This window comes from Echiichthys vipera, assembly GCF_963691815.1.
Source record: "Echiichthys vipera genome assembly, chromosome: 12".
Lineage (NCBI taxonomy): Eukaryota > Metazoa > Chordata > Actinopteri > Perciformes > Trachinidae > Echiichthys > Echiichthys vipera.
In genome coordinates, this window is record NC_139837.1 from 8,550,120 (window position 1) to 8,571,096 (window position 20,977).

The following is a 20,977-nucleotide window of genomic DNA, read 5'->3' on the forward strand; positions in this document are numbered from 1 at the left end:
TTGTGCAATTGAGGAAGTTAAATCGAATTTTGCCATTTCCATTCAGTTTTTCTTTTTTTTTAAGGTTCTTTTTTTGGCCGTACAGCTGGAGGTTGACAGGAATGGGAGGAAGAGAGGGGGCAACATGTAGCAAAGGGCCACAGGTCGGAGTCGAACCTTGGGCTGCTGTGACAAGAACGAATAGCGTCTGTATATGTGGCGTTGGCTCTAACCACTAACCAACTGCGGCCCCCATTCAGTTTTTTCAAATGTAATACTTCAGAATGAGCATACAAATATATGAATGGAAACAAAGAACGCAAAGTGACACCAAAATGTAACATTTTATTACTAGAGACTGACTCGAGGAGACGTTTACCTTGATGGAGATCAGTGCTCGGAGCAAAGGCCCGTAGAGGATGATTTGAGAATCTGGGGACATTTCCATCTCCACGTGAAGTCGGTCGGGGGGGAGCTCCGAAGGGTCAGCGGGCATCCGGCTGTGGGCGGCTGAAGCGGACGTGGAGGTGTAGCGTGGTGGGGCGTTGTGGTGTAGCGAGGTGTGCTCTGGGGGACGCAGAGCTGACAGCATGGATTCCTCCATCTCTGATACTTCAGACACAAATCACAGGCAAGTTGAACAACATAATGGAAAACAGCTCAGAAGGACATGACTAAAGTGAAAGATTTCAAAGACAGATGCAATGTTCTTACAAAGTCCACAGTAACACTATATAATAATCATCATTAATACATGGTAAATTTAAAGCTAAATACAGTTTAGATACATTTTTCTACTGATATTTAATAATGTTCAGTAATTAATAGTAATAATATCATTTGTTAGTTCAAATGTTTTTATAATTTAAGTATTAATCATTTAAATATTTGCTAATAATTACTAAATTATTCATAAACCGTCTATAACCATTATTTGGATGCTATCCTAAAGTTAGAATTGATCATTATATTCCCTTGTTAAATGTTCTATAAAACATATTTAGACAGATATGATCAGTGCACAAATAATCACTTTTTAGATCACCAATCAGAGATTGAATGGGTCCAAATAAATATAACCTAATGCTTTATTAAACCACTTATCAATCATTGAATAATTATCATATGCTTCTCTTGAAACCGTATAATGGATGGTTTACAAACCATTATTAAACATTAACAAAGTGTTACAAGTATCTAGATCTATGTAATGTTTATAATTCTTAAGTTTTACATTAAATGATCATAAACAAATACTTATACTACAAATGTGCAACAATAAAAAAAACAAACATCAATCACAGCATTAATAATGTTCATTAACAGTAAAATAACCATTGAGTAAAGTACAATTAATTATAAATGAATCATTTATTAATGACATTTATTACTGTATTTAGTCATGATTGTTTTAGAACGAACAATGAAGAATTGACACTTAAGCTTACACGACTGTTTGAGTTGCTCATCAGCCTTCTGGGGATAAATGGGGTGCCAGGTGTAGTCTATGATGAGCAAGAAGTTGGGTACACTCCAGCAATCCACCCAGCCAGCTCTGATGTAAGGAAGATAAACACACTCAGTACACAGTCATAATGCTGAGTTGATCGCCATTTCAGGTGGATGTTCCAGTACATCGTTCGCTTTATGAACCGTGCACTTCGAGGACAAACAGTAGAGGCAAGAGACACCAAAATGGATCGCGCCTGATTTCTCTGCAGCATCGAGGGCACCGGTCCAGACAGAATTCGATCGTAACCTCCCAAGGGGGGGGAGTGGGTCTCTCGCAGTGCTACATCAGTGTAGTCTGGCTCTGGCCTATACATAATAAATGATCTGAATGCTGAGTTATCATGTACAGAGCGCACGGTGCATGTGCTAACCAAAAGGTTCACAAGCATCTCTTTGAACGTTCCCTGACCTTAAGAGTGGTGCTTTCAATGTGCAAACACACTCTGCTTTGCAACATTCTCCTAAAAGGGACGCGGACTAAAATCTACAGAACAGTTCTACACATAATAAAGGCTTTAAATGGAAAAAAGACTGTTGTATCACATTACAAGTACAATATTTTACCCCTTATCTTTATCTCAAATAAAAGAAATCCTATTAAACAGGCTATTAAATCTCACTTCAAACCAAGTGAGGCAGCAACGACTGAACGGAGCCAAATATAAAAACTGAAGGTTAGAGGAACATTTACTTTACATTACCACCTACTACCCAGGTATTAATGTGAGTCAGCATCACAATGATGAGTCATCCTGCTCTTTGCTAACTCGCAGCTGGAGAGAAAATAATTCCCGGGTTTAACTCACTCCGCGTGGGTGATGTTCCTCCAACGGGACTTGGTGGGTTTGGGAGGGGGAGCGCCTTGGTTTTCCCCTGGCATGAACATGTCTGGGGGCAGCTTGACGTTCTGGTAGTCTTTGGCCAGGGTGAGGAGGGGGTAGCGACTCGGGTGGCACTCCGGCAGGGACAGTCGCATGTCTGTATCCTCTGCCTGAGGAGGATAAAAACATATACATGAACGCACGCCCACACATATTCATAGCTGATGTCAAAGTATTAACATCGTGCACAGAGGAAAAACATCTGAATAGAAAAAAAATCTGTATCCAACCAATATGAAAATACACAGTATGTGTAGTCATACATGCAAGGAACAATTTCCAGAGAAAATTACACTCGAATAAAAAAACGGGCATATGGTTTTGGACCAAATTATAATCACTTAAAGCATGACTCACCTTCAAGATGAAACGGGTATTGCAGGTGGTTGGAACAAACTCATTGAAAGGCAATGTGAAGTCTATATTGAGCGTCTCACCGCATGCTGCAAGGTACACTGTAGGAGATCAATATTGCAATTGATTAGTCCGCCCTGCTCTGAGATTAAGTGGAGGATATACTGTATAAACAATATATCATGACCTAATAGAGTCAAAGTATCCCATCATGGACATCAGCTTCCAGTGTTAAAGAGGCATTACGTTATTGATTTGCTTTCATGGATTTCTCGTATATAGCGGTAGACCTGTGAATTGAATGGGATATTTTCTTATTTGACTTTACAGCAAATATTTTTTTTTTTTATGTTTCCTAAAATTGTGTTATTACAGTAACCTCAGAAAATAGGTACTCAGGTAAGCATTATTTTCTAGGTGAATAGCTTGTTTAAAAACTACAATAAATGTAAAAAGTGTAGCATTCTGTGATGCTTTTTGTTTTAGGAAAATAATAATATAATAATAAGAATGTGTTCTCTTGTTTTTCATCTTCTTTGTGTTTCTTAAATAAGCCAGTGATGTGTTTTCGCAACATGTTTGCAAATTGTTACAGAAGTATGCTGTAGATATTAAAGCAACACCTTGTAGTTTTTCAACCTTCATAATATATTTCCAAGACCCTTGTGATGGTACATCAGTTGGCCCAGCGTTCACTTGCTGGCGTGAGCTAAAGGAGGAAGAGGGATTCACCACTGATGGGGATTTGGCTCTCATGCTGTTGGACAACTAGTAAGTAAGTCAATTATATCCATGAAATTACATGCTGAAATATAGGCAATTGTACCTGGGATGAAGACATTCCACTCTCTACTTACTTCTAGCTTGGGCAGACTAGATTACATGTATCCTTAGCTTTTAAACAAATGTAACATGTAACCTACTGATCATGTAATCCGCACAACTTTTACGACAGTAGTCAAAGAAAATACTGTTTTCTAACTATAGGAGGAGCCAGATAGCAAATCATGCTGCTACATGCTACATGCTGTTGCTTTAATGCAGAAAAGACGGGATTTGGAGTGCTTTAACAGGGCACATCCTATAACACCTCTGTCACACTTACCGTACCCTTAATTTGTTTACGGTATAAATGTTAAAGTACATCCTAAAAAGCACACTAAATGTTTTTTTTTTACAAAATTCACACTGACCATATAAATTCAGTTAAACCCTTTTCCCACCAAAATAAGCAGATATATGTGTGTTTTTTAAACACAGGAAAACCCGATAAAAAACAGGCAACACCTTTCCTATATTTCTATATTCATTCTATATTCAAATAAAGGGCCTCTATAGTAATTGGGATCTAGAAGAACATCTTTCTTGCCATTCTCCTGCTGCTTGGTAGAACAGTCGATCCAGTTGTGCTGGTTTGCCGCCCAGATCATCTCAAACTGATGGAAAAGGACCTTGAACTTCCAGGAATAGGGAACAAAAGAGTAGATGTCTGGGGCGCTATCACTTGCCCAGTCCTGGATCAAATCTAGAAAAAAGACAAAAAAAAGGAGGAACAGTGATGAAGTAAAAAGAAATTCCTGCTGCTTTCATACATCACTATAAAAATGCAAGATGTTCTGTCAATTGTTGAAGTGTGTTTGCTGGATGACTCACCAGTGAAGAAGTTTTTCTGAGCGTAGATGAAGTGATAGGTGGCCTTGTACACCTCAATCTCACACTGCCACGACTGAGGCATGTTCCACACCCGAGGGTAACTGGCTATGACGTGAAACTGAAACAAAGGCAGAAGACCATTTCACGTTTGCTCAACTTTTCTCGATAGAGAAGAAATTTTTAAAATTTCTGTACATAAACTAAAAAAGCTTCTTGTATAATTGCGTGCTACTTACAGCCAGCATCTCAGCCTCCAGAAGAGTTCTGTACTGCATGCTGCTGGTGGTGTCCACATGAAGCAGCTGGCCTTTGATGGTAGGAGAGTAGCCTGAGGGCAGAGGAGAGAGACAGAAAAGGAAGGCCATCAATTTCAAAACCCCAAAGCCAGGACCAAGTTCTTGCAAATAATGTAATTTACCAGTGAAACTTGAAAAGCTACTTCTGTTAACTGCATTTCTGGAAACAGAGGAGAGCGCTGACTGATGACTGACACAGTATTTTCTGCTCAGTGCGATAAATTATTACACATTCCTCATAACTATCCACGTTGAGGTTGCCAATGTTCCTCGAGGTCATATGTTTTATTCTGGATGGAAATCTAATTTTGTGATGGTTGAGCTTCAGTCTGCATTAGTTTTTAATGAGGGAAAACTTCAATATTGAATTTAACCCAGAAGGTGCGGATTACACAGAAACATAGTCTCATATAGAAGAGTTTACAAGGTTTACTGACTTATCAATGTCAACCTATCTGGAGGAGTCAGGTTAGAAATTCTGCCCAAGCCTACTTTTTTCCATGTAGCAGGAATCAATGAAGAATTCGGCCGATAGGCAGAATAGATAATGGCATTGGTATCAATAAAATTGCATCAATCCTCATCCCTAGTCTTGGACTTCTTTCAGTCTCATGCCAATTTTGCCATGGGCTTCCCTACATAGCACATCAACAAATTAAGAAGATATGTGTATAACATCTAAATGTAAAATATGAATACAAAATGTAGGTACAGCCATATATGCAGTATATGTGCAGATCCCTTTATGTAACGCTACTGTAATTTTTAACAATAAAACTTTGGATCAAAGTTAATCTTATAGAGAGACTTTTTTTCATTGGGATTTATTAGAAACAAACTCCTTAGTTCTCGTAACTCCGTGTGGAAAATAGTTCCTAATTAGCAATGACTAAAAATGACCTTAGTAGAGGGGCTGCTATATTGTTTTGGGAACATTAATTTCACTTGTTAGAAAACAGTTGCTCATTTACATACAATGATATTAGCATTCATTTGGTGTCTGTGTATGTGATCATGGGAAATACTACTACTACTACCTCAGCAAGAAATACCTCAGAGGAGGTTTTGGGGCCCTGGGAGAGTCACAAACCTTTAGAAGAGTATAAGAGATCTACATGATGGTCAGTGGAAAGATACATTCGGTCCGTTTTGTCAATTTGTCATCGTCAAAATATCAAATATAGCTTCTTTAATAAAGATTCCTGCACAATTTGCACTTGGCATTTCTCACAGCCCGGTATTTCGACTGGTGTTTGGAGTGATCTAAATTGCTTCAATTTAAAAATAATAAATATATGAATTATCATTTATTACATAAGAACATGTAAATGGAAACTGCTTTAATGTGATTAAATGAATACCACTTATATAACACCACAAAATAAATAAATAAATAAAGAGCAGATTATTACCCAGTGATGGGGAAACTGTTGACACGTACTTCAATATGAACTGAGCTGTCATTAAGCCAGAGGGACATCTGCTGTGGCAAATGATCCAAGAGCTGAAATGTTGGTGTACTTATCTTATTATTTTCTTTAAACACACACTTACCGTTCTCTCCTACAGTCATGGGGATGTTGACTTCTAGGTAAGAGCCTGCACCTACATTCACATGGATGGCATTGGTTTCCTAGTAACAGGGATGAAGACAAAGCATGAGGGGGGGGGGGGGGGGGGGACAGACAACAGAATAGTTACACATGCCGTCAAATAATCAGTGAAGATGCCTTACTGCCTTAGGAATAAAAGAAAGCCACCTAATCTAAACTCAAGTATGTTCAAAAGACGTGATAACACAGCATCTTTTCTGACTGAAGCCATTTTATGTTGTTATTCAACATAATTTTATCTTGATGTTTAGGATGCACTTCACATACTTAGCTGTGTAAAAATCCCCACACTGCTCCAGGATGAAAAATTGGAAAAGCATAAAACATGAGGCCAATATCGATGGCGAAAAACATGATGAGGCATGGAGACAAAGACAAGTGGAGCAGCAGGGAGAGGAAGAAAGATCACAGAGGTTGGTAAGAAAGACAGAAAAAAGACAGAGAGAGAGAGAGAGAGAAGAAAGCACACAAGTGCAAGAGTCACCCTGTTTTTGGTAAAAAGCAGATCAATGGTGGCGTCAGCAATGATGTTCATGCGGAGCTCAAAGGCCTGGATCTGCCTGGGTTTTCCTGGCTGGGCAACCTCGGTCGCTTTCATGGCCTGGTAGTCAGCGGGCAGGAAGAACTTCCACAGACAGTCCCTGAAAAAATTCAGAATTTGTGTAGATGAAGGATATCTGTAAAACCCAACTTCAAAGTCGTGAGGTTGTGTAACGGTGCAGCTTTGTGCTGATTTGTCTTTCAAGACTTGCTAATATGTTAATCACATTTATACCAATTCCCGCAAGATGCCACTTTTTCTGTAATAAACACTGAATTGAATAAAGATTTACAAGAGATTCCACGTTGAAATACTTTCTTACCTCTGACGATCTGCCCAGGGGCCGTAGTTGAAGTCAGTTCCTTTTCCGCAGACGATGTCCAAACCCCAGCATGGAGGCAGGTCCTGAAGCTTATCGCCCTCACTGCAAGTCTCTGCCTCCTCCCCACCCTCCTGCTCCACAGGTACCAGACCTGCGCACACGCACACACACACACACACACACGCACACGCACACACAAGCAGATTTAAAACCATACATAATGAAGGACTGAAGCTGCCAAAATAAAAAAATGAATTCAATGTAAAATGTGATTAAAGGTAGCAAAGATTACCTTGAAAATAAATGTAGGCATTAGTGAATTGATAAAATATGACATTGAATTGATTAATTGATGTTTCTGTTTTAAACTGCTTCATTATTTATTTATCCTTGGAATAATTCCCTATTTATTATTATTATTTTAAATGTATTCATTTAAGCAATTGTTTTTTAATTATTTAAATGTATAATAAAATATATACATTAATTTTATTTAGTTAATTTTGTATTATTTTTGCCCTTTTTATCCCCCCCATTTATTCCCCCAAACTTGTGCATTTCTGTATTATTTTATTTTAAAATGTCTTCTTCAATCTGAAACGAGAGGGCTGACATTTAAAGTGTGTCATGGGCTCAACTTTTCACCTATTGGTTGATCGTCATCTGAGTGAATGAATGGACTAAACATGCCGTGTCCCCACACCTCCAATCGCTTTCATTCTCCACATCAGATGCCTCAGACAACGACTACTAACCTATTCTACTACAGCTCCCTTATAATGATGTAGCCAATGTCTATTTGTCGTGCTCATATCTTCTGCTAGAATTTAAGTGTAGAGGGTTTCTCCATAACAAAATACAGTATGTCACAATAATGTGTGTGTGTGTGTGTGTGTGTGTGTGTGTGTGTGTGTGTGTGTGTGTGTGTGTGTGTGTGTGTGTGTGTGTGTGTACCAGGTTCATCTTGGTAATAGTAGATGTCAACATCGTTGGACTGCATGACCACAAATCCTTCCCCCATCAGTCTGGGAGGTCTAGATGAGAAATCCACAAAGTCACAGTTTAAAGGCAGTGTATAGATTTTATGCAGAAGTTATGAAGTCTATTCTAAATAGTTACTATTATCATAAGTAGCAAGTAAGCGGGTACCTAAAAGGAACAAAAGCAATTCAATATTCAGTCAGAATTGAAGCCTGATTCCGGCATGAATTTAATAAATGCAGTGACCTTCCTCTTCAACATATTTGCTTTATCTCACTGGACAATCCAATAAAGCTTCAAGACACGTCAAGGCCCGTTTGAGGCTGAAATCATTGGTGGCTGATTTCCAGAGGGTACAGCTGCCAAGTTGATATTGAGAACGACTCCTTAAACACAGAGGGTAAACAGAATGTACCCCTCCATGTCGTTTCACTCAGCTGAAGTGCAGATAATTATGGTATCCCTGCTTTTAATGGATTATAGTTAAAGCTGCCAGGTAGAAAATTACAGAGGAAAGAAGGGTTGCGTTCAGCCAACATTTTCAATGATAAAATAGGCTGGGCAATGACTCAATATGATAATTGATCATTTTTTATGTGGATATTGTGAAAACATCCTATTGAGGTTTTGTGATACACAATTACGTCGTCTAACTTGACAATAACAAGCATATTGACTCAAACTTCTCCGAAAATTATCTTAATTAAACTGAATCACAATAAACTTTGTGGTCATGTTAACACTGACTTTACATCGCACATACGTGAGCAGATATTGTGATGTATTGAGATAAAGTTTGTGTGTGACAGAAGAAGGAAGATATGTATATGGATGAAAACCATATAAAAATGTCTGTCACAAATATTTTTCTTCACATTTATAGTGAAGTGCGTAACAACAATATTTACGGCATTTGGACGCCACTTTACATTCGGATCCTTGCACATTATGTTCATTTTACAAGTTATAGAATAGAATAGAAATACTTTACTGATCTCAAGCAGGGAAATTGCAGTTCTTGATAAAATGAGAAAATACTCAGTACATTTAATTTATCAAGAATTAAATTCACACCGAAGTATACAAAATTAGGCTATACCATGTGGTCATGGTCAGCAATTAAATGCAGTAATGTTAGAATGTTTTAAGCAAAACCTGTTTGGAATTAACTCCTTACAAAAGTAATACTCATTTTATTTTTTATTTCGTACAAATAAGCAGAGAAGTAAAGAGCGAGTCCTCTCCCTGTGTTTAACATTCACAACATAAATCACATAATGCAAGGTAAATAGGAAGAAACACAGAGAATTATCCATTTCAAACTTTATAATGATCTCCTTTTCTACATTACACTAATATGTTTCAAAAAGGAGTGGCACAGAATATTTTGAAGGTATTATTCTTACTATAAGAGCATTAACTCTAAATGGTTTTAGCACTCAAAACGACAAGTTGAAAAACGATGTTTACAAGCTTCAGAATTTTGAATAAATAAGTACCACATTTTCAGAGTCTGCTACATTAATCCATGGATAATTAATGTTACCCTTGAATTCAAACAGCAATGCCTCTTGAATTGCCAGCCTTTGAAAATGGGAGAATTTACGGCGCGACACTCAAATTTAATTGATAATAAGTCAAATGTTACTAAGTGACTCGGACTCACTCGTCGTTTTGCATGCCGAGGTAGCGTGGACTGGGTACCAGCATGACGCGCACGTTCTCCAGCGAGCCTTTGACGATGTGCATGTACTGGTCCAGGTGGCTGGACGGAGGCTTGGTGGCGTACGTCAGGAAGGCATCCTCAAAGTTCACACACAGAGTTTGGGGGAGGTGGTGGTTTCCAAAGGCCAGACGACCCTACAGAGGAGCAAACAAGACAAGACGTTAACACTTTAAAGACCTTTTCCATTCATTATGACTTTTTTGCCCCCAACAATGCTCTAAAGCTATGTCTGAAACAGAAATAGACTAAATTCCATACAATTGTTGGTGGATTTGTGCGATACTTACGGTGCTGATGTTCACTTTGATGACAGGAATGAGGGAGCGCCAAGATGACGTGTGGTCTGGACTCTCTGCTTTGATGTTCACACTGTACAGAGACCGGAGACAACAATTTCCATAAAAATATGTAATATTTCCTGGAAATGACATATGTAAAAAAAACTTGAGGCAAAGGAACAAACGAGCCAATTTAAAATATTCTACAGATTGCATTAAACCCTGTCACAGCTACATTATATAGGCATAAGGAATGACAGTTAATGCATGAAATGTGGCGCTGCTGAAGGAACTCTGCTCCTTCTGTTTTGGGACAGCAATAAAATCAAAGATCTTCGGTTTGCATAACAATGAAAGGGATGATCCGCGCTAATGCCGCCATTCTACTCACACCGTAATCATTTATACTGGGAGATTTGCATAACTTCAGCAGAGTATCTTCAAAGAATAAAAAAAAGCTTTCTTTCTTTTGTATGTATGGTCACAAGGAGGATAATCATAAAAAAAAAATTGGATTGCTTCAAACACACTATAACACAGAAAGAATGGATCACTGAAACAATAGAAATGATGAAGTAGGAAAATGTAGCTCTGCAAAATAATGAGACGGAATACAATGAAACATGGGTGGCAGTGGAAAAGTACCTAATGTCGCTTTAAAGAATGGGGGAAGGAAGTAAAGGAGAGAAAGGTGGAAAAGTGGAGTTTTTCCTCATTTTCTGATTTAAACTAATAAGTGTTGTCTTCTTCCTGCATCAGTGCTAGTGTACAGTGCCAACATTGGACGGTGCCTGTGCTGCATCATGACAGTAGAGTGACAATTGAAGGATAAGAATAACATTTATGATTGATATTTCCTGAAGGGGTTAGAAATGGCAGGACTCATTTGTATGATGATTCATTGTCAGAACTGTGTATATTTTGTTTTTCTGTTTGTATTTTGTCAGCCACTAATAAAGAATAAAGACGTGGGGAGTCTTACAACAATTTAATAGTGCTACATTTCCAGTCAGCGCAGTTAATTTGACTGTCAGTGGGAAATGAAAACGGCTCTCGTCTGTGCCAACACTCCCGATGCATTTGGTGAGAACAGAAGGAAAAGGCAGCATTTATCAGCTTTTCATCGAGTCTCCACTCATCAATCATCTCTGATGAGAAACTGCCGATTCCTGCTTTCTTGCAGTTTACCCGGTTATATTTTTACATCATCCTAAATTAAGACAACTACAGGAGCGAGATACTGTCGACTCTGCAATCTGTAGCTTGTATTTATTAAAACATACAAGGTAAAATGTGTTTGATGAGGCCTTGGTCGTACTTTTCTAGAACCTTGTCTCTGTCCTCTTGCCCCCTCTCGTCATCTTTTCTGGGTGTTATGAGTGTGGGGTCCAGTCCGAAGGTCTCCTGCATTTGGGCGTAGAGGTCGGTGCGGTTGTAGACGTGAAACTCGAAGCCGTTAACTGTCACGTAAAGCCTGGTCTCTGCCTTGGGGTCTGGTGACGAGAGAGTAAACGCAGAACTTTCATAACTGGTTCATTCACTGTTTGTGTGTGTGTGTGTGTGTGTGTGTGTGTGATATTATATTATTACTATGTATATTAAACTACTAACCATGCTGTTTCTGTTTAGGGTTATACATTTTCCACCAACGGAATATGAGGAAGCCATCCTGTATCCTGTAACACACACACACACCAAAACAATCAACCAGTAAGCAAGCTATCAGTTCTAGAGGAACAGAGGAGAAGCAAAGCATGCAGCACTGCTCAGGTTACCTGATAGACATGTCCTGGTTGATGAAGTACACATCTCTGAACATGACTTTCCCTGACAGCACAGAAAAGGAGAAGGAGCCTGGGGAGGGTTTGAACACATTTTGTGTTACAGACACAAAAGAATGCAAGCATAATAAGCGTCATAAACAACAACTGTGCATTAATGTTGCACTGCGAGTGTAAAGTTGTTTGTATTCACAGTGGTGTGAATTCAAGCCAACAAAGCAGCTAATTAAAATGTTAAACAAAAGATGTAATTAAATGGTTGTGTGAGCTCTGATAAAAAATTAAAAAGAAAAAAAAACAAGTCTGGATGTTGCCGCGATATTTAATCACCCTGTCTCTCTTTTCGCTGAGAAAAAAAAAAATCTTAATTAGGATCTAATTGTACAACAAGTAGGTCAGAGTCTGTCACTGAGAAAGAAAAATGAGCAGGAAAACTGAGCATGATTCTTCATCATTAATCTTTTTTTGGCTCATAGCGTGTCTTTCTCGGTTTCAATTAGTGCATGCCAACAGAGAGACAACACCTGAGTGAGTTCAGCTGGAGTCATCCCAGCTGACACACGTTCATGTTTGTGCTATTTCTGACTTTTCCTCTGACTGGCTGAAGACAGGATGTGCAACTCAGATCATCTCACCCGGAAGCTTTTTTTGGTCACTGCCTCCCTGTCAATCTATGCAGGAATTTTGACTCAGAGCCTGGCAATGATGGGGCACGCCTCCAGACACGTTCGAACAAGCGTAACACATCACGAAATGTGTCTGTATGGTCATTTAAATTTTTTTTTAAGGTTTTTGCTCTTCTCTTTATATCCAAACGTTTGCGCCCTTACATATCTTTTTGTAAATGCCCCTGGAAAGGTTCAAACTGACAAACCTGCGGACGAAGAATACGGACTCGGTGCGCAAAGGCCTTTACATTTGGATTTATGTCCCAGAGGCGCTTTATAAATTGAGTTATGTGTCAATTATGTAGAGCAATTCAATCTGGTGTTGGTTGCAGTTTGCTGTTCAGACTCAATAGAGATAATCACTGAGAGAAGCCGGCTCATCATTAAATATTCAGCAGACTGAGTTAACGCCTTGAACTGAAAGCTTTGGCAGCGTTTCTTCCTGCCTATTTATCACTGTGTGACAGAGCTCCTGAGGAACTCACCAATATGAATGTAGCCATCCTTGTAGAGTCTGTTGATGATGAGGGTGAGGATGAGGCCAATGTTGCGGGAGTTGTAGTATGTTAAATAGATGATCCATCCACAGGACAGAATTGTGGCTGAAAGACAAAAACACAACACGGTCAGGTTTGTTAACACAAGGAATAATACGTGACAATAAGTACGACATTTATATAGTTTACTATAATGTTTCGAACAGTTTGTTTACCTCAATGATGCTTGTGAACCTAATAGTAAATAAGGCCTATACTCAAGTATGATCACCAATGCTGACTTTGCTCTTCAATTATATATGTGAATTGTCTTGTTGTGTTTAAGGTCAACAAGCCATGATTGGAATACAGTATGCCGGTTTCTAATTTTCTAATAGAGGAAAGACTGCAGCATTACAGAAATAATGCGGTTGTTATGTCTGACGTAAAACCCTTTTCATCGATAGGAAAGCGCTAAAATGACAATTATGTTTGTTTTTTTACTCAGATCTGTTCAAACACACTGGAACGCACCACTGCGGCATTGCAGAAATATCAGGCTTTGACCGGCTTGGGCCCGGAAATCGTATCGTAAGGGTGTTAGGTCCCAATTTAGCGCGGATAACCTCTGGAAACAGATTCTGCATATGAATGTAGAATCTGAGGGCAGCCGGACAAGATTTGTGAAGCGGAAGCAGTCTAGTTAGTTTGTAGTCCAAGAAGAATTGACCAATCACCTTTGAAAATTCCTTGGTTGCATGCAATTAAACGGTCCATGTGGAGAGCAAATGAGGACGTTATTGAATGACCCCATGGTCTATTGAGAGAGGACAATGTACTGTAGCTTTCATTAGCTTTTTGTTATTATTTGTCTGCATTCATATGCAGATATCTGTTTATAGAGACACGGTCTCTCAACTCCGACACCATTATAGTGTCTCAAATTGTTAATCAGACTGTAAACAATGACTGCTGCTCAGAAGAGGAAGTCTTGGCCCGGATATTTGTTAACTCCGTATGAGCCTCCAGAGGCTAAATTGTCGTCAAACAGATAGCTGCTGGGTTCGGAGATGGCGGCAGCAGCAGCAGTCATATCAGTAAAAGATTTGGAAAACTATTATAAATCCTACCCAAACATGTGTTCATTATTCTTCAAAAGGTAGATAGCGATGCAGATAGGATTAATGTGGGAAACCACTTATCCCTTTAATAACTGAGTTTACAGCTGGGTTTTACGGTTGCACTTTTTTTTGCTCAGCTTAAAGATGTTACAAAGAACGCAGCAGCTTCATCAATATCTTTGCTCTACTGGGAGCTGCACCTGGTCTGAGCAATAACTGGAAACTATCATTTGTCATACTGTAATTAAATTAAATCCCAATTACATAATAAAACACTCAGGCGGATTAAAGCATTATGAGCAATTATTAATCAAAGTATTTCCTGAAATGGAATTCAAGACACATTAGGGAATATGACAGAGTTTATATTATGCAGCTCAATGCAACAAATTTCAGTTTATTTAACATCATGGCACATATGTCAAAAGAACTTGTGAACAGATATTGAAATAATGTCTCATGCCACCACATAATCAAATTTGTCCTCATCATTTGCCAAATGAGCCACTATTAAGCCCTTAATATTGAATTATATCTTAGATAATGAGTATGGAGGCCAAAGAAGGTCATTTATGTAGGTGTAGAGAAAATCATCACACTCGTGAAGTCAGAAATAATACCATCACTCCTCAAAATAGTTTGGACTAAAGGAAGTGATAGTGCATGTTCTATGAAACTGCTGAGCCACTAAAATGCAGCTTGATCCAGAGCAGACAGGTCTGCACTTTACATGCACCAGATTACCTGAGGTCTCAAGAGAAATCTCCACTGATCATAATTTTCCCACAGCACAGATGCAGAGCACTTACCAACGAGGAGCCAGATGAAGTTCGAGTTGTGCTTGGTAAGAAAGTCATCCAGGTCCACGAAGCTGGGGAAAGTGCTTTCATTGTTTTTGGCAACATGCCCATCCATGGCTACAGGCTCTCAGTCAGATACCTAAAACTGAAACAGTCCACTGTCAGATTACTTCTGTATGCAGTGACATTACCGACACAGCAAAGAAAGCCAAAGAGACAAAGTTTTACATTGACATGTATTTTTATGCACCAATGGGTGCTGCATACATTCCATAAAACGTAATTCTTAAAATTAAATGGTGGCAATGGAAGCCATACAAATAAAAAAGACATGGGTAAAAGAACACATTCGAATTTATCTAGAGCTGCAACGATTAGTCGATTGTCAGAAAGATCATTTTTCTTGGTCTGCCCCCTCTTACAGTGGATTTACGGCAGCCACTGAACCGCCATGAATGGCTGTGAAGCGCCAGAAAGCGCTGCCCACTTCCTTTTGGCGCCCATACAGCGCAGACCTGGAACAATCGTTTGTTCGTGTCTGGTCTATTGTTTTCCAGGGGCCGCGAGTGAATCTCACAAGAAAACACACAGCTGATCTATTATATACGATCTAGTACATACGATATATAAAAGACATATAGGCTATGATAGTGTTCATCGTCTTGGAATTTCTTTAATCGAGGACACCCCTAAATTTCCCCATGCAAAAATGACAGGGAATTCTGTTTTCAGCCTATCAAATATGGTGATTTCCTGCTGTTTTCTAATTTTAGATCATATCAAACTGAAAATCTTTGGGGTTTTGGACTGCTCCCACTCCATTCAAGATAAAGAGCAAAAACATCCTGTCTACATGGCAGTGTCAAGTTATATGCTAAGGTCATTCAATGCCTCACTCATACAATTTGGTGAATCTGTTTTGCAAAGGTAATTTTGCCAGGGAAAAAGCAAAAGTCCTCTGAGCATATAGGCTAACTAAAGGTACACTTTTAATATTGTTGTTTAAAGTATTTTTAGGTAAATAAAAAGTACTCTGCTAGGATTAATATTTCGTTTAACATGGTTTTCCCAGAGAGGAAGTAAAAAAAACCCAGAAGGGTCTGGAAGCACAGAATTAAAAAAGAATAAAGGCTTGTTATGTGCAATGCCACACGTGATCACATTTAGCTATATGTGCACCTACTTTGTTCGTCATGAGGCTGTTTGCTTCTACAGGGAAGGATTATTTCATTTTGTTTGTGAGTGTGTTTGGCAGGGGGCAGGTTGAAGAGTGTGTGTGTTTGACAAGTGTACGCTGTGATCCCACTCAGCCCATGCTTAGGATTCAAAAGCTTGAATGCGGTTATGCACACAAAGAGACCCACACACACAAACACAAATCCACATCTAATCCTCCGTAAATGACGTCGGCTGTGAAACCACTGAGATTTAACCAAACCCAGCACTCTGTTATAAACAACACTGTTTCTAATTTTGACAGATACTTTACAACGCTAAATATGATTACCAGTTAAATTTGACATTCGGCAATTTAACAAAGGATCTGAATCTCACAGGGGACTTGACACCAGCTACCTGCCAGATGCTGATCCAATTATGGCTGTTGCGTTTGTTTACTATGTTGAATTCGGCATGAGACAAAGGCTCATTCAGGTGTTCAACTACACTTGAAAGAACTAAGGGCTGGGCGATAATTCAATATGAGCATGCATTGTCTTTCAATGGAATCAATATTTTGGAAAAAAGCATTTGGTAAAATTTCATGATACCACGACATTGTGGAAATTGATAATAGCAAGCACATTTACTCAAACTTCTCAAAAAATGATCTTAAATACTCAAGGAAATGTAATTTGAAAATTGCAGTTTACATAACCACACAGCTCTACGTGATTAACAACAACCCGATTACAACCCTTGATTTCACATATGGGAGCAAATATTGAGATAAAGTCCTGAGATAGTGAGACAAGGAAATCTATATAAGAAGGAAGATATGTCATGAGAATGTCTAATGGTCGTATTTTCTGTATCGTTTTTATGGTAGCGAACGAAATTCTGTTGCCGCAATATTCACATCATTTGGACAATTCTTTAAATTTTGATCCTTTCACATTAGGTTTATTTTGCACTAAACATCTTAAGAAAATGAGAAATACTCTCATACGTATATAAAAAATAGGCTTCACCATGCGGTTGTTAACTGAATTACCAGAAAACATGCTATCGTGAAAGAAATAGTCATCGAGATACGAAATTAACAATACCGGTTTTAAAGATTTTGACCATATAGATAAACCCCTATGTGAGAATGAGTTTTTGAAATTAAAAGCACAATTATTTCACCTACATGAAACCTGTGCGGCAGGTTCAGCTTTTGAGTAATACCCTTCATGACCTATGACATGAGAGCACAGAGTATGCTGCCATCCCAGAAAGATCAGTATTGTCAGTGACTCATCACAGTTACCTGCAACCTGAGGTGTTTTCTGTTTTGATTTAGAGGCAGGTTTTAAGTACGGGGTTGAGGGTTATTATTTCAGCTAGAGCAACTACCCATGCATTTTTAGTTGGCTTCCACAGCGGTTACTGAATTGGTTCATGGTATCAACCCTAGAAAAGTATTCTGCACATATCAGACTAAACAAAGCACCAACAACAGATCCAACAGAGGACAGCTGAGGACAGTTTCATACTGTCAAGGTTGAAGCAGAGAGGAGGACCCAGAACATGACAAATAAACTAGGATCATGACACAGACATTACAGGGGGACAGGGAAACATTCATCTGGACAGTCACTGATGGCTTATGTATATTTTTAAAATGTGACTAAAAATGAATCATCAATTTTGCTAGGGAGTCTGTGAAGCACTGCACACGCATGAATACATGATCAAAAAAAAACCTATCAAGATACTTAGGGATGTTTCTGTCAGTTTACCCAGGTTCAGAACAATAGTATAGAGTTAAATGGGTGCACTAGAAACATCAATTACTCCTGCACTGAAAATCTGCCCATTAAGGTAACTTAATGGGCTTATCTGACCTTAGTTACCAGCAAAACCAGGCCTTGTTGAATATGACCTGATAACTTTTTGGCATTGCTGAATACGCGTATTCGATACACAGGTGATCCCCAAAGCAGCAGTTTAGCCAAATTAAACATTTAATCCAAATAAAACCCTGTGCTCTTTGCGTGTTGTTTGACATCAGCATGACAAGATGGCTTTGTTTACATGCTGAACAAGGGTTCCTATCTGGATATAAAGCTGTGTGTTTGTGTTAAACTTGGCATGATCGGGCGTCACCGATAGAAAAATTAACAAATCACTTAAATTCAAGAACCACACCTAACATACACCTAACGTAACGTGGATAATCCTAGTCTTTCCTGAGCATTACCTTCAGCAATAGTAACGCTAGCAACACAAACGAACTGTCGCCTAGCGTGTCTCGTTTTTGACGTTTGTAACGTCACCACAACAATCAGCTGACCTGTCCGGTGCAGACGTACAGCTTCTTAACTAAAGACTTTAGCTTTTGGATAACGCAGTTATTAAGCTAATCGCCGAATATCATAACGTTAGCACTGAGGTTAGCAAGCTAATGACAGCAGGCCGCACCCTGTAACTCCTCCTTTTTCAAACTGTGAAAACAAGCCACTCGGTGTTCGTAAAATACCTTAATGTCCTCGATAAAACATGTGGTTTCATCTTTGCTCCACTTGTTCAGGAGTTGCTGTCCTTTTGTCGTGTCAGTCTATGGTCAGACATGGGCACAGCTAGCATCCGCTGTTGAATATTTACCTGGCAGACAGCCAGTTAACATCTCTTCCTGTTCCGTCGAGAGCGGTCACAAAATTGACCAATAGGAAAAATGGCAAGTCATAGACTGACCAATCAGAGTTGAGCGGCAGCTAGACCCCGCCCACACTTGACAGACAGTTCTTTCTACCTGTCAACACGAATGTTTTTATTGTAGTGGGATTTGAGCAGTGCTGTTTTGATGCAGGTACAGTTTTGTTGAACCCCAAGTATGATCAACAGGATTCAGACGTTTTGATTCATATTTATTTTATTTTTCTAGGATTTTTAACAAACAAAAAGGACACCGCAATTCAAAAGAATGGATTGAAAAGGAGCAGATGCCTATTATTCATTCACACACAGATTATACAAATTAGAAAATAAAATAATATTAAAAAAAAGCAAAGAAATATATGAGGTTTATCAGCCTGTGAAGCATAAAGCAAAGAGATCTCATTTGAATTTTCTGCATATTCCAGAGGGGAATCAATACCATTTGGGAACTATATCTCATATGCCGTAATATTTCCCTTATTTGGTGCATATGATACAGAGGGGATGCAGATTCCCGTTTCCATCTATCTCAGTAAAACACGGCCACTGATCAGTAGGGTATTAAAGGCAGATTCAGTTTCTGAAGCCGTGCTGGTGGGACATCCGTGCCTACATGTTTCAAAGAATCATTAGTATGGTAGTGGTACTCGGTAAACTATAAATTAAAAATGAACTGCCCACTGACACTCCATCGCACATATAGACTATACTATACAATTAGTGTTCTTTCCTTTCATACTGAAACATAAAGTGTAATCTGTAGATTGTTAGATGAACAGTTTCAACACTTTTTATTCATCCAGTTGCACATTTGTTGTAGATATTTCACTTGAATCCTAATTTAAGGTTCTTGTCAAACATATTTTATCTGACAAGAGTTTATTAAATACGTTTCCTTTGATTTCCATTAGGCTAATCCTGTTTCTTTGGAAATATATTGAATTTGAGTATTTCATTAAAAAATCATTATAACCCCCCACCAAGTCCAGTTGCTTTTGAAATTGCTTTGAGGACAGCATTGGGCTTAAATTAACCCTGATAGCTCACCTTATATCAGATCCATCAATCAGATACACACCATGAGGCAGTGCCCAGGAGATGAACTGGCACCTCTCCAGTCACCAGTCAAAGCACCGTAAACAGTTAACGTTACAACATCAACTTCTGTTTTACATCTCATTGCCAGAACTCTGAGTACTGTTTAATGTTAGAGGCTGTTGTCATGCCCTCCTCCAGTCACAACAACAAATCCTCTCCAAAGAACTTGCAGGAATCGTCTCACTGAAAAGGTGCCAGACACCAGACTCCAAGCTTGCTTTTCCCTGCCAGTCAAACCTTCCCCTCAAGAACAACCTATTTTGGCAGTGACTTTAAAAGAAACCTCTTCTCCCATGGATTCTTTTTCCTGTCACGTGACTGTTATTTCAACTAAATTCCTGAAGGAGGTCCTTGATACAGTCGCTACAGATTTTCTATTGGTAATTAACAGCTCCTTCACATTTCCTCCTGTTTTAAATATGCAACAGTTCAAGGCCCTCTAGAGGACACCTAATTATAATTTTCTAGCTTGAGGCAATTATAGAAAGATGACAATCTTCAAGCTGCCTTTTTTCTCATCCAGTGGTTTAGAGAAAGCTGTTTCCTCACAGATAACTACAGCTCAGAGAAACTTCAGTCATGTCGGAAAGGACTTCACAGTTCGCGAACTGCCTCATTTCAAGGTATTTCCACCTCACAGATTAAATCCACTCTTTAACTTTATTTTAGCAACTTTAACACTGTCAGATCCCTAAAGAACACTATTATTTAATGTTATTCAGATACAAAAAGGAGGCAAGTTCCTCATGGTGTGTATCTGATTGATGGATCTGATATAAGGTGAGCTATCAGGGTTAATTTAAGCCCAATGCTGTCCTCAAAGCAATTTCAAAAGCAACTGGATTTGGTTATCCTAGATCCTAGAAACGTCTTCCTAGACAAATAACCAAGTCCAGTTGCTTTTGACTGAAATTGCTTTCAGGATAACGATGACCTGGACAAATGAGAATATTCACAGGCTTAAGCTCAATGCTGCTTTCACTGCATACTGCATGCCCCCCTCTTGGTCCAAACAGAGAGGGCACCCACACGTTAC

At 38.9% G+C, this 20,977-nt stretch overlaps 1 protein-coding gene across 5 annotated transcripts in view; it reads right to left on the bottom strand.

The window, feature by feature from the left end:
- The window catches only part of kiaa1109 (KIAA1109), an 84,816-nt gene extending 66,026 nt beyond the window's left edge, over nucleotides 1–18,790 (bottom strand). For all 5 annotated transcript variants that reach the window (XM_083924405.1, XM_083924406.1, XM_083924407.1 and 2 more), the window contains exons 1-19: nucleotides 18,665–18,790; nucleotides 14,992–15,127; nucleotides 13,071–13,187; nucleotides 11,912–11,990; nucleotides 11,748–11,812; nucleotides 11,455–11,629; nucleotides 10,146–10,227; nucleotides 9,799–9,992; nucleotides 8,106–8,185; nucleotides 7,152–7,302; nucleotides 6,773–6,929; nucleotides 6,230–6,308; nucleotides 4,616–4,707; nucleotides 4,380–4,497; nucleotides 4,096–4,251; nucleotides 2,730–2,827; nucleotides 2,298–2,482; nucleotides 1,428–1,534; nucleotides 359–591 (exon numbers count right to left, since the gene is read on the bottom strand). In XM_083924405.1, coding sequence (XP_083780531.1) covers nucleotides 359–591; nucleotides 1,428–1,534; nucleotides 2,298–2,482; nucleotides 2,730–2,827; nucleotides 4,096–4,251; nucleotides 4,380–4,497; nucleotides 4,616–4,707; nucleotides 6,230–6,308; nucleotides 6,773–6,929; nucleotides 7,152–7,302; nucleotides 8,106–8,185; nucleotides 9,799–9,992; nucleotides 10,146–10,227; nucleotides 11,455–11,629; nucleotides 11,748–11,812; nucleotides 11,912–11,990; nucleotides 13,071–13,187; nucleotides 14,992–15,097 — 2,274 coding nt within the window. In that variant the 5' untranslated portion in view covers nucleotides 15,098–15,127; nucleotides 18,665–18,790. The remainder of the gene's footprint in view (nucleotides 1–358; nucleotides 592–1,427; nucleotides 1,535–2,297; nucleotides 2,483–2,729; nucleotides 2,828–4,095; nucleotides 4,252–4,379; nucleotides 4,498–4,615; nucleotides 4,708–6,229; nucleotides 6,309–6,772; nucleotides 6,930–7,151; nucleotides 7,303–8,105; nucleotides 8,186–9,798; nucleotides 9,993–10,145; nucleotides 10,228–11,454; nucleotides 11,630–11,747; nucleotides 11,813–11,911; nucleotides 11,991–13,070; nucleotides 13,188–14,991; nucleotides 15,128–18,664) is intronic.
- Nucleotides 18,791–20,977: the final 2,187 nt, after the last annotated feature.